The sequence below is a fragment of the Wasmannia auropunctata genome, unplaced genomic scaffold (genome assembly GCF_000956235.1).
Source record: "Wasmannia auropunctata unplaced genomic scaffold, wasmannia.A_1.0 LD336000.1, whole genome shotgun sequence".
NCBI classification, from domain to species: domain Eukaryota; kingdom Metazoa; phylum Arthropoda; class Insecta; order Hymenoptera; family Formicidae; genus Wasmannia; species Wasmannia auropunctata.
The window spans coordinates 2,099,759-2,112,359 of record NW_012026890.1 but is presented as its reverse complement, the minus strand read 5'-3'; the positions used below and the strand labels follow the sequence as shown (position 1 = coordinate 2,112,359).

General features: G+C 43.9%; 1 protein-coding gene across 1 annotated transcript in view; it reads left to right on the top strand.

Moving 5' to 3' along the window:
* The window catches only part of LOC105453328 (homeotic protein distal-less), a 76,788-nt gene extending 65,093 nt beyond the window's left edge, over positions 1-11,695 (top strand). The window contains exons 3-4 of the mRNA XM_011695170.1: positions 9,845-10,016; positions 11,379-11,695. Coding sequence (XP_011693472.1) covers positions 9,845-10,016; positions 11,379-11,695 — 489 coding nt within the window. The remainder of the gene's footprint in view (positions 1-9,844; positions 10,017-11,378) is intronic.
* The last annotated feature ends 906 nt before the right edge of the window (positions 11,696-12,601 follow it).

The window sequence follows — 12,601 nt, the reverse complement described above, 5'->3', positions numbered from 1 at the left end:
AAATGCGTATTCTTCATAAATTAAAACTCAAAATTTTCCGGTTTTGATTTCATCGAGCGTAATTTCATCCACAGTTGAGAAACCGTCTGTAAATCACTACATCTCAATTAGCGTAAGAAATAAACGGGCGCTAATTAATATTAATAACCCTATGAAGCTAATAACTCGTGTCGTTAAAAATACTATCGTCCTATTAATCTCGACGTAATAGAAAGATTAGTAATTGCTACCAATGTAACCACGTTGAATGAATAATTGTACTCGAGTAAATCGTGATTCTACGATCGACCGACAGTTATGCGGCGGACAGATATTGACCCCAGAATGCGTTTTTTTTTTTGCGTCGTTAACGTCCGTTTGTGGCTTTCGTTCGGTAGACATTTTGCGATTTTGTAGAGAGCCGCGTGTCGCTTTTGGCTTACTGCGAAATTCTTTTTCCGTCGCGATGTGACGTCGCGGTAACGAGGTTGAGCGACCAACCGCGGGAGGGTATTCGTCGCGGTGGAGAGGATAGCGCGAGGCGGCGCGCGACGGCACGGTGGAAGTCAGGATCGGTTCCTACACATGCAATTGCACGCGGATGAATAGGGTCTTTGTCTGTCTTGCGAACGACAGCCGGCGCGATATACAATAACGGTGCCCGAAGATTTCTCACGTAACGCAGGACCACAGGTTGCGGCTGTGATCCTGCGTAAATGCCTCGCGCGAACTCGCGCGCTGAAATCCAAGGGGGAATAAATGAGATTTCTCTGGTCGGGCCTTGTACTGCGCAGCGCGCGATTTAAAAGAGCTCCGGTTTGATCGGAGGAAATACAAGTCGATCAAGAACGTGGCTGATAATGAAAATTTATTGGTGCGCTCCACCCCAGGAAGTTAGGAAAGTCAGATCTCTCTTCTAAAGAAGGGACGTTACTAATTATGGAAAATTAATTAGTTTGCTTACAATTTTATACGTAATACAGCAATACTGCTTTCAGAAGTAAAATTAACTGGCTTTGATAAATAATAGTATCTTGAATATATCTGGAGGAAGTAATATTTCTTGATAAGAGAAAAATTATGTAGCGCAGTAATTGGAATTGTTTGAGCGCAGTAGGGAGAATGTAGATTCAATCAGGTTTTATTTTTTTTTCAACGAATACAATTGTTGTGCGTATACTTTTTGTAATCCTTTGTAACGATGTGTTTTTCTTCGCAAAAACGACACTAAACAAACACTAATGAGCCTGTTTAAAAACGTTTACCACGACAAAAATCAGTGACCCCCATACGCTCGCAATGTATTAATCGCATTTTAATTGTGACGCGGCCGGCACTGTGTTTCTGCGTGGTCATTCCGTAAGACCTAATAAATCCGCGCGAAACGCATCAACGGCAGACGTTGATGGATGACAACCACTGATTGGTATCCGTGGACGTGGAAACGGAAAGCGGGGAAAAATAACCGGGAGGTAAAAAAAAAAAGGCAACGGGAGCGAGAGAATGCATCGGTACGCGCCGGTGTGATGTAACGCCGTTATGAATATGTACAAAATAACAAATGGCGACGGTACAAAAGGAACGGTGACGGTGTTGTACCGCTCCGCGCGACGCGGTATTCCGCTCGTCACGGTGTCACCGTTGTTCGCGGCACGTGAGCCCACTGCGGAATTGCGTTTGATTTCAACCACTTTTCGTCTCTTCGCGCGACCTCGCGCCGATGCGGCGCGACGCGACGCGGCGCGGCTGCGCGGAGCGGACGCGGAGTGCGCGAAGCGTATAATAACGATATCGCGATAATTGCGCTTCCGATTAAGATTTCACCGGACAAAGCTAGCACGCGCGGCTTTGTGTCGCGACTCGCGAACGGCCGACAAAACGACAGGAGCTGGACGATCGCGCGCGCAAACATTGTACCATCCGAAATCCGATCGCGCGGCGGCCATCGTTCGAAGTTTTCCATTATCCACGCTCAGAAAAATAGGCGAGACTCGCGCGTTGGCGCGAGTATAAGTAAACCGGTATAGAGGCAAATAGTCCAGGTACAACAAAAGCGGGCTCGCTCGGCCTTATACCTTTTTCATTATATTTCGTTGAAAGATATTAACTAGTAACTTGCTACTTAATTAACGCTCCTTTGAGCGTCGCGCGAGCGTGGCAGTGAGGGATGATAGGAGATCAAGATCGTCCTTCGGATTATGAGGATGTAATCCGCCATGCAAGAAGTTGAGGAGCTTAGCTGAAATCTGAACGCGGACTCCATGAAACACGCGAATCACGCCGCTTGATAACATCTGTAATTCCTTTTATATCATCGCGTCGGATTCCGACGCGAACTTTCCCGCTACGTTCGCGGTCATACATACAAAAGAAACAACCGTGAACGAAACAAAAGCGAGGAGGACCGCCGCTGCACCGTTGGGGAATTTCGTTGTTAAGGTGGCACTGCGCATCACCGATGCCAGGCAGGAAGTGGGAACCGCCGAAGCAGCGAGGGGCCCCGGCGCGCGTGGACGGGAGGAGCGCGCGGGCGGAGAGGGGCTCGAACGTTGCATTGTAGGAGTGAGCGGGCGAGCGAAATGAAAAAAAAAAGGCATTATAGCATTATGCGAACGAACGGGGCCCTAGTGACGCATTTACACGGCTGTTATTATTCTCCCTGACCTCCTACTCCCCCTCCCTCCTGTATCCTCTTCACCCAGCCGATAGCTGGAAATGTAAAACGCTTATGATATCCGCCGTGTGCCCGACCGGGCGACCATCCTCCTCGAAATACGCGACATATGTTATCCAGCTGCGATCCAAGTGTGATTTCAGACGATATTGGCGAGATACGATGAGACACACTTAACAATTAGGTGAAATTGCGCATCTTGCAAATATATCAAAATTAAAAGAGGAAAAATTAATTGACAAATTTTTCTATTTCATATCTTTCAGTTTTTAATTTTTATATAGCAAACAGCCAGTAGACCGGAGTTGTGAGCGCACTGTCAAAATAATTCGGAATCGCTTTCTATCTTGATCCTATTCTATATATCCTATGTTATATGTGAATGTGCCATCTCCTTCTCATTTTGCTCTATCTTTTCTGTGCAAACAAGTGCACCGCTAATTCGGCGCTATCAGATGTACGCTCGTTGATCTACTTAGTTTAGATCGTATAAAGGGCATGAGCGAGGGTGACCTCATCGTGCCACTCTTCACCCGTGCCCCCGCGTGATTGACGCTCGCTGAAAATCCTTAGGCGAAGTGCACCGGCCGCGGCGCGGCACGGCGCGGCGTCGCGCACCGATGACGGATTAGTTTGTTACGGCTTTCGGCCGCAGGTAGGCCGTACCGATACGCGTGATTATTTATTGTGCGGACAGATTGGATCATTCAAAACGTGCCGGGGGTCTCCGTTGTATGAAGGGGGATCGACCCGCCGACAGGAATAACTCGAATCAACAACGTGTGCGACAACAACGCTGCGATGTAACTTTCAATTTCGCGCGGATCTCCGCGTGAGAAGCCGAGCACACGATATAATTTCGCAATTTATAATTCGTACTTTTTGAGTATTCTGATTTTTTTTATTGTTTTTCAATGTGACAAAAAATGTCTAGAATAATGCGGCTAACAAAGACTTCATCTATTTGTATGGCAGATTGAACGCTATACAGTCGTCGAACATACAAAAATTTTTTATAATTAACAATTAATTATTAACTGATAAATTACAATTACATATTCCACATTATATTACGAACTGGACTCTTACTGACTTCGTATTGTATCATTAGTCGTTCCGTCATCACCGTCGCTGTAATTGTATTTAATTGTCCAGTCTCCGTTTCGATCAGATGAAGGATGAGTTACGATGCATGAGGTCAGCAATGGAGAACATATATCATGTACGATATAATTGCCGTTGGATGATCCGTGTTGACACAATTTGCCAAATTACACTTTAACGTGTTACAATGGAATTAATAAAACGTTTGCAGATTGATCTATTCGATTTTATTACGAATTATAATACCTACTACATATGTGTGTCACAGTATTTCTACAAAATGTATCGATCGCCCAGCTAACACATGATTCTTGGAATTTGTCGTTGTCGCGATGTGTATTCCAAGACCTGTAGAACTATATTTTTTCGCAATTGCTACATTTGCCACTTTTACGACGAGTAATTTAGTCCACACTCGCCGCCACGTGTCAACTCGACCAATATTGACGGAGCAAACTCTATCGATTCGAAACCCTGAACGATCGACTCACAATGCAAGAAACAACAAAAAAAAAAGATGATTATAAAACTAAGATCTTTTTTGGATTGTTCTATTTGCTTTTCATGTGTTTTTTAAATTACATTATTGAAATCAGTTTTGTATAAGAGGAACGTTCGAAACATTTCTTAGTAACAACTTAAAACCTGACATCGCATCCGCGGTTTCAGCCATCCAAAAAGAAAGTCGCAATTTCTAACGACTCATCCTTCCGCAGTCTCCCCCCTCATATTAGGCGTAGGGACTTCAAATCATCGAGCTGTATCGCGATCCGAGGATGCAGCCCCGACGCGGATCGAATTGCGGTGGGAGCGTTTCCATTTATACAGAGATAATATTACTCCTAGATGCTACTCATACATATTAAACAGCATCGCCTTCGATTCGCGCTGCACTTTTTCGTCTAAAATCTTACCTGTCCCCTTCGATCGCAGCCCGCCCCCTTCGTTCCCTTGCCCGCTGGCATCCTCTTCCGTCCCCCTCCGTCCTCCCGGCGACGATCCGTCGCTCATTGAGTATGCATCAGCGATATCGACAGCGCGGACTGTTACCGAGTTCCTCGCCCGCGGCGACGTCGGAAGCCCGTCACTGGCCGCGGCGGCAACATCATCGGGTCCGGCAGCAACGGCGTCCTCGCTTCCTCTTTTTGCCCTCGCGAGGCGAGACGAGACGGGACGAGACGAGGCGCGGCGAGGCGACCACCGGCTGCTCCGGCGCAATTTTTGCTCGCTCGCTCGCTCGCTCGCTCGCTCGCGCGCGGCCGCCCGACGGCCATTCGACGCGCGGAGAACCACGTAACACGCGCGTCTAAGTCCAACCGAGAGATAACGACAGCTTGCCACCGTGCCTGCCGGTGCCCGTCGGCGTCAGGGTGCATTCGTATCCCTCGGCACGGCTCGACTCGGCTCGTTCGGTATTCTTCCTTTAACTCGCGCGACGCCAAGCCGCGCGCGAAGATTCCCGGCTCGACGCCTCATGCCTGCGTCGCTTGTTGTAACGCTGCTGGAGTATAAAGCGATTTTGATTGCTACCTCGCGGCTAGTCGACGGCTCTATGATTCACTCTTGGAGTGTAATTTGATTTATTTCTCCAGTTACTCTTAACACCCGGTTTCTTCATACGTGGCCTGCATGAAATTTCGAAATTTTTACGGAACAAAGTTTATAAAATTAAGTGAAGATTAACTTATAAGTATTATAATTCGTCAATAAATTGTGAAACTATTTAAAATAACATTAATATACCAAAATATTTTGTACATATATTATACATATAATATATGTGTATGACAAAAAAAATCTTTAATTTTAATTAATATTAAAGATTTAGTTTTTCGATCGTATATTTAATTTCTCTGGGAACGTTGTATTTAGAACAAAATCTTGTCGATATGCGAGCTTAAGTTTCTCAAAGAAGACATTTTTCTCTTTCAAGTAGTACGCAAATTGTGGGAAAGATTTGATGGAAAGAATGTTAGTAACGGAGTAATGAGTAGTACAGGGAGTAATAAATCACTGACGACCGAGCTTGTCGTCGTATCTACCGCGAAGGAACAATCATTATATTATCTCGAACCGCATTTCGCACCGTAAAACTTTACATTTTCACACGCGTTTCAAAACTTTCTCTATCAACCGAATTGAAGTATGAGAGAGCTATGTACAATATATTAATATAGCAACAAATGTTACATAAAAATTAAATATCTATTTGAAAGAAGACGATAGAGTTTTTATAATTTTGTCAAAATACATTTTATTAAAAATTAACGAAGAAACGAATATACGTCCTATATCTATCTTTAGGTACCACAAATAAAATACAATCATTATCCACGGTCCTGTTCTTCAAATGAGGGGGCAAAAGAAGCATTCGTACGAGTGTCTAACGTGCTCTGACGACACCTGGAAAAAAGATATTAATTAAAGCTTTGCGCCGAGCGCGCCGCCACGCGTAAATATATCCCGCGTGCCGTTCCCGCGAGAAAGAGAGAGAGAGAGAGAAGCCGCCGACGGCTCGAAAAAAAGGGCAAACCCCGCCAACATTATCCTCGCGAACGAAAAGGCGCATCCCTTACCGTCGATGCGCGTCGTGCCCTGTCAACGGCGGCTGTAAATATCAATAAACAACAAACCGCCGCACGCCGACGAACGCGGCGATCCGCTCTTCCCCGGCTGGCCAGGCCGGCCGGCCAGTTGAGCGAAATAAAGTACGTCGAAACCGGGTTTTAGCGCTGCTGGCCTTTGTCGGGCGCCATCTCTGCTCAACGCAACCGGGTTTTTCAGCGAGCAATTAGAAAGAGATTTATTTGCGCCGGCACGCCGGGCGCACGCTCGCCGACTGCAGGGGCTGCTGATGTTGCCGCGGCATATTTTTTCGCGATGAGTATAACGCGTATGCATAGAGTGTCTCGGGATCTCGCACAACAACAGGTGCTTGGAAAAATTAAAAAAACCGATTTTTTTTTAAATATTGGCAAATATCGGGCGCAGTATATTATATTGATCATCCGCCTTAATCATCCTTGATATAGTTATTTCTTCAGTTCCACAATTTCACCAATCTATCAAAATACGGTTGAGCATTTTACTCGGGACGATATTAGTATCCCAAATCCAAGAATCTGTCATGATAATTAAGTAGGAGGATACTGGGGGATAATCTGTATATCCTGTAGATACATAATGCGTTTGTCTGTGTCAGTCAAGACATTTCTTTCGGTAGCTCGTGCCGTGCCTTTAATGATGAGGCCACGGCGGAGTGTGACGATGCGTGTTCCGCAAAACTGGAACTATGCTTTATTTCTGGTTTCTTCATGCTGATGTATAATGCAAAAGCGTGCCGTACCTGCCGATTAGACCCCGTTTTTCAATTCAACCTGGACCTATTATTTCGCGTTTTAGGTAATAATATGCGAAAAGTGAAATTTCTCCATGACGAACTGATTAACATATACCTATATATATATTGATCACTCGTTCCAAATTTCTTTTATTTTTTTTGTTTGGGATATTTGCGATTCCTTGTAATTGTAAAAATATCTTTTCGTATTTCATAGACTTTTATTTGTTGTAATATACGATTATGCAATTCATCGAAACGTTCAAACTAATTTTTTTTCTTCCCCTTTTAATCTTATTTGACAGTCTTATCGAATAATCATAAACTGAAAACGATTGTTTAGTCGAGACCCACATCGCTCGCCACGTCAGTCTGTGATTCCTTCGCTGCGCAATAATATCTATGAAACAGCATGCGCATACGTTCATGTCATCAACTTTTTTGCACTTTGGACGTCAATCAAAAGCTGGACAGTTACTTTAATTAGCTAAGTCAGTTTATTCAGCCGGGGAGGAGGAGACGCTAGAAGATAGGAAGTCAGACGGTTGAAATATATCATGAAAAAGTAGCAACATCATGCAGAAACAAGTTCGTTAAAAATAAAGAACGGGTTCATCTAATTGCAAAAAGTCACGTTTGCATACTGTTTTAACACGTTTTGTGAGGAAAATTTATTTGATTATTAACGATACCATCAATGCGCTCACCAGATTGATTCGATAAATGTTATGCTAATCAAACAGAAGATAAAAAACGTTCAATTGTTGCATTTTTGCTCGCGCGGGTTTCCGCGATGAAGAATTTCTTCATTGTCCGCCTGGATAATTAATAGACAGCCGTATATATGTACATATATAACGGTATAATTTATTTTATAATTTACACTCCTACCGCATGCGAGTGCATTGTTCGACGGGACTAAGATCGCCATGAAAGGAGAGTAATCTTTAATTGTGAAGAAAAAAAAATCATTCTTCGTGCCTGGTGAATAGAGGCACGTATTCACTGTATTCATCTCGCGTTTTATGACCGCAGCGTTTGATCGACGTGGCGGTGGAGTATCGAGTTTGATCGGGTAAGCCCGGATGGTTATACAGCGGATAGGCTCGTTAAAAAGTCATTAGGCGTGGTGTACTATTAATAAAAGAGCACGTCTCTGTTTTCGTCCAAGCTATTCGGCGTAGCCGAATATGTACTTTTAAATCGTACGGTGGAATAACGGAATCGTGCCAGGGACAGTGTAAGGTTACGCGTGTGGAAAGTGTCTAAAAGTAATAATCGATTTTACATTGATATGAAAAACTTTATTCTCGCAGAGATTGAACGATCTATCAACGTGAATGATATCTAAAAGAAAAAATTTAGAAATAATTAAGTGAAATCGAACGTAGAATTTTTATTACATAAAACAGATTTATTAAATAAGATAGATTTTTTTCGATACAACAAAATTATTACAATAAAATATATAGTGAGATGTCACGCAAAAGGGCGCGAATGAAAAGAAATTTTTTTTAACGGTAGAATTTCCTTCGCGAACCAATTTCGGCGACACGTTCAAACATATGGCTTCGGTTCGGCGCAGCCGCGCACACGCGGGTACACCTCGCGTATTCCTGTACACGCTTAGCTCCGCGCGGCAAGAGTTACGTAAGATTGAGCCAGCACGTCACGTGCATGCGGTGCATGTGTGCGGATGCTGAGACAAAAAAATACCGCATGTGCAATCCTAGCGGTCGCGCGTGCGCACCGGTATACGCGCCGCAGGACGACGAAGCTGCTCTTGCCGCGCTGCGGTTCTATGCATCGTGCAGCGAGGAGGCAAAAGAAACGACGATTACGAAACGGCGCGCGTTTCTTTTTCTTTTCTTTTTCCTTCGTCTTCGCCGGCGAGTCTAACCCGGCAGCACGGAGCGATGATGCGAAGCATCGGATTAGACTCAGGCAACGCTTTTGCGCATCGCGGTTGCAAAATATATTTCCAATCGCGCGTCGATAATCGAACGATGCGTCTCGAACGAAGTCGCTTGCGGTCCTATTTCGTGGATAATTTTATGGCTCGATCTAATGGCTCGAGGAAACTGTGCGTAAATAGACATGCTAATGATAAACATAATAACAATTATTAGCATTTATGATATAGCGATGAGTGTATATTTAATATATGAGTGTCGATGTATTTGAAAATATTGCAATTTACTGCATGTAACTACATTATAAGTCAGATGATTTAAAAATATAACTTATTAACACTTTGTAACGTATGAATATTCAAACCTTCTAATCCGACTTAAGAAATTCGTTATCGTTATATAAAATGCATAAACGCCGACGGCTTTAAAAAAAAAATAATATGACAAGTAATCCTGTATGACAAGTAATACTCATGGAATAAATATGATGTGAATACTAATAAACATTTAATAAGTATTCAGCATGATATATAATAAGCACATATAATGTTCTGTTGCAATACTTTTTTTGTGTCGCCACGAAGTTCCCTCTTTTATCTTCCTCGCTTATCTAATACCTTCGGAAAGTTGACGGAAGTTACCTTCACTATTATAACAAAATGAAGGACGACGGCTCAATTAATATTGATAAGATTATTCTTATTTGTTATCATTGAAATTGTGAAACACGTCATGTCCGTTGGACAAAAGTGTGGAATGTGTAAAAAAAATTCCTACTTTTCGTTCGTGAACAAAAATTCATCTCTAACATGACCGTCACGATTTTTCTTGCAGGTGAAAATCTGGTTCCAAAACAGGAGGAGTAAATACAAGAAGATGATGAAGGCGGCGCAACAGAGCGGGGGTGGCGGTGGTGGCCAGCATGGCAGTCTTCTGGCGGGTGGGACAGCTCTACCCGGAGGACCATCCCCTCAACCCGGTCAACCCGGAAGTCTCATGCAAGGAGGTAAGTCGTGTTAAATTGCATAAATAATATATGCACCGTATGAATTAATAAAAAAAAATATATATTTATGAGAGAAAAATCTCTTCCATCTCGCGTATCTAATTGGTATCTTGAAAGAGCGCACGTTCGATCAATTTATCGGCGATCGATTGAATCGTTCTCACGATCAACCGCTTCGATCTATTTTCGCTTTCGAACACGATCAATCGCGCATTTTTAATCCAGGGAACGCGTCCACGGGCGTTAATTGAATGTCACTGCAGGTGAACGTGCCCGATGATTGCGCGCTTGACGGCGGTCCGGCTCCATCACTTTACCGCATCTCATCGCCGCAATCTCCGCGGACGCGCCGCGCTTTGCCCCGTAATTACAATACTAATAATCCGACGCAATTTTCGCGGTTTGCGTTTTTTATCGCGCCTTTGCCACTGCCCGTATCGCCGACAACGACGAAACCGCTTGCCTCACCACTGCTCCTTTTCTGCGACTAACGGTAATCTCGAATCTGCCTAGTGAGTGATTTATTCGGAAATGCGCCACACGAAAGACACTGCCAGCGCAATTAACCCCATCTTGAGAGATTTCTCTTGCTAGGAGTGCCACTTTTTCATGGCGAAATTTAGTGCGAGCGTCCGTGTACTTTTTAGTGCACATCAATTATGCCTCGCGTACTTAGTGATTTCGATATATATGATATAAATATTATCTTTGTATGTGAATAACTGTGTTGCCGTTTAATTCTTGGCATACTTTTATTGCGTTAACATATTAAACTGCTTTTCATAAATTGAATGTTACAATCGCTAATTATTTTCATAAATTGAATGTTACAAAAATTAATAAGCATAAGTGAATATAAATATATGTATATACTTTATAATACATCTCATTACTTACACTAATGAGCACGAAATAACAGTCCTGTACTTAAGAATAGCATCAAGGTAACACAAAGTTTCGGAAGAGATAAAAATCGGAGCGCTTCTAAATGGCGGAATATCACGAAAACATGACGTATAGTCAGGGATGAACTATATATACACACTCAGGCAGACCCCAGCTCGACTTAGAACCCGCGGAATCGAAGGCGCGACCACCGCGTCTGGGAACTCTTTCCCGTCTCGTAGCAGCCACCAGATGCATTAGCGCACAATACCGCTCCCTCGCGCGATTAATACAATTTGCGACGCCGGTCCCATTCAGGCGCATGCAGCTGCATGTGCAGCAAGGCGACACGGCTGAATACGACGACCGACGACGCGACGCGACACGACGCGACGGCGCGGCGTGCGGCGGCAGCAGCGGTCGCGAGATTCAGAGGCGAGGTTCTGAAACGGTTCCCGGTTCGCGTTTGTGTTTCAGGGGGCGGAAGTTCCGTGTCGGGCAGCCCGACGACGGGTTACCTCGGCGGCATGGGCGGCGGGGGCGGCGGTCACACCCCCGGGAGCTCGAGCCCCGGAAGCGAGATGTCGCCTCAGCACAACGAGAGCCCGCCGGCACCCTCCTGGCCGGGCGAGATGAAGCACCATCCGCATCCACACGCGCCGCCCCACTCCCATCATCACCCGCACACGGCCGGGCATCATCCACCGCCACCGCCACCGCCGCCGCATCACGCGGGTTACATGCCGCAGTACTCCTGGTACCAGGCGGACCCCAACCCCGGACTACTCACGTAAGTGCTGCCTCTCCGAATCGGATCGACATCGAGGCTTTGATGCATTGCATTCGGAAAGCTATAGAAGTTATTGCGAAATTGATGCATCTAAAGTAGTCCGTAGCTCTTTATACGGTACTCGTACCATTGTATGTTGAAAATGTTGAATACGTTAAATTTGTGATTTGAGATTAAAATTGACGTTAAACAGAAAAACGTTGCTCATAAAGTTTAAAATAATTGTATAAATTATATATAATACATCTATACATGTATTTCAATCTTTACAACGATTCAACGCTATTCAGAAAATAAAAAATAATTGTATGGGAAATGAATCGCGTTCTAAGATATGGAACATCTATCGTGTTTCACGTACAACGAGAGAACAGCATTCTTTAAATGTCTGCATTCGATAGTAGCTTTGTCATTCCGGCTATAACTCACACCGGCGATTTCTGTGTGAGCATAATTGAATGGTACTTCGATACTCAATCATAGACATTTTCAATTTGAAATTAAAGTGCGACGCGTCAATCAACGCGCCTCAACACAAACTGGTACTGCCAGTCACGTGTCCCCTTGGGACATGTTGGACGTTTCTTCTATTCACTGAGAACCAGCATGACAAGACAAATTTACCTCACTTGCCTTGCCGTAATATTCATCGCGGTGATTCCGGAAGCTTCAAAGTTACCGCATATCTCTTTAATAATATAATAACCGCGAGGACCGGCGCGTGTATACGTGCCGAGCGTGAAAAATACATTTGTGCAGCACAGATAGATGTATATTTACAGATTTATGCTGAAAGATGCAACGTACTTTGGTATTGAACTTGATTCGAAATTACGAATAATTATGGAAATGTTAAATTTAATATTTAATATTTTTTGGCAGTTAAATTGTTTATTTTTATACGATATTG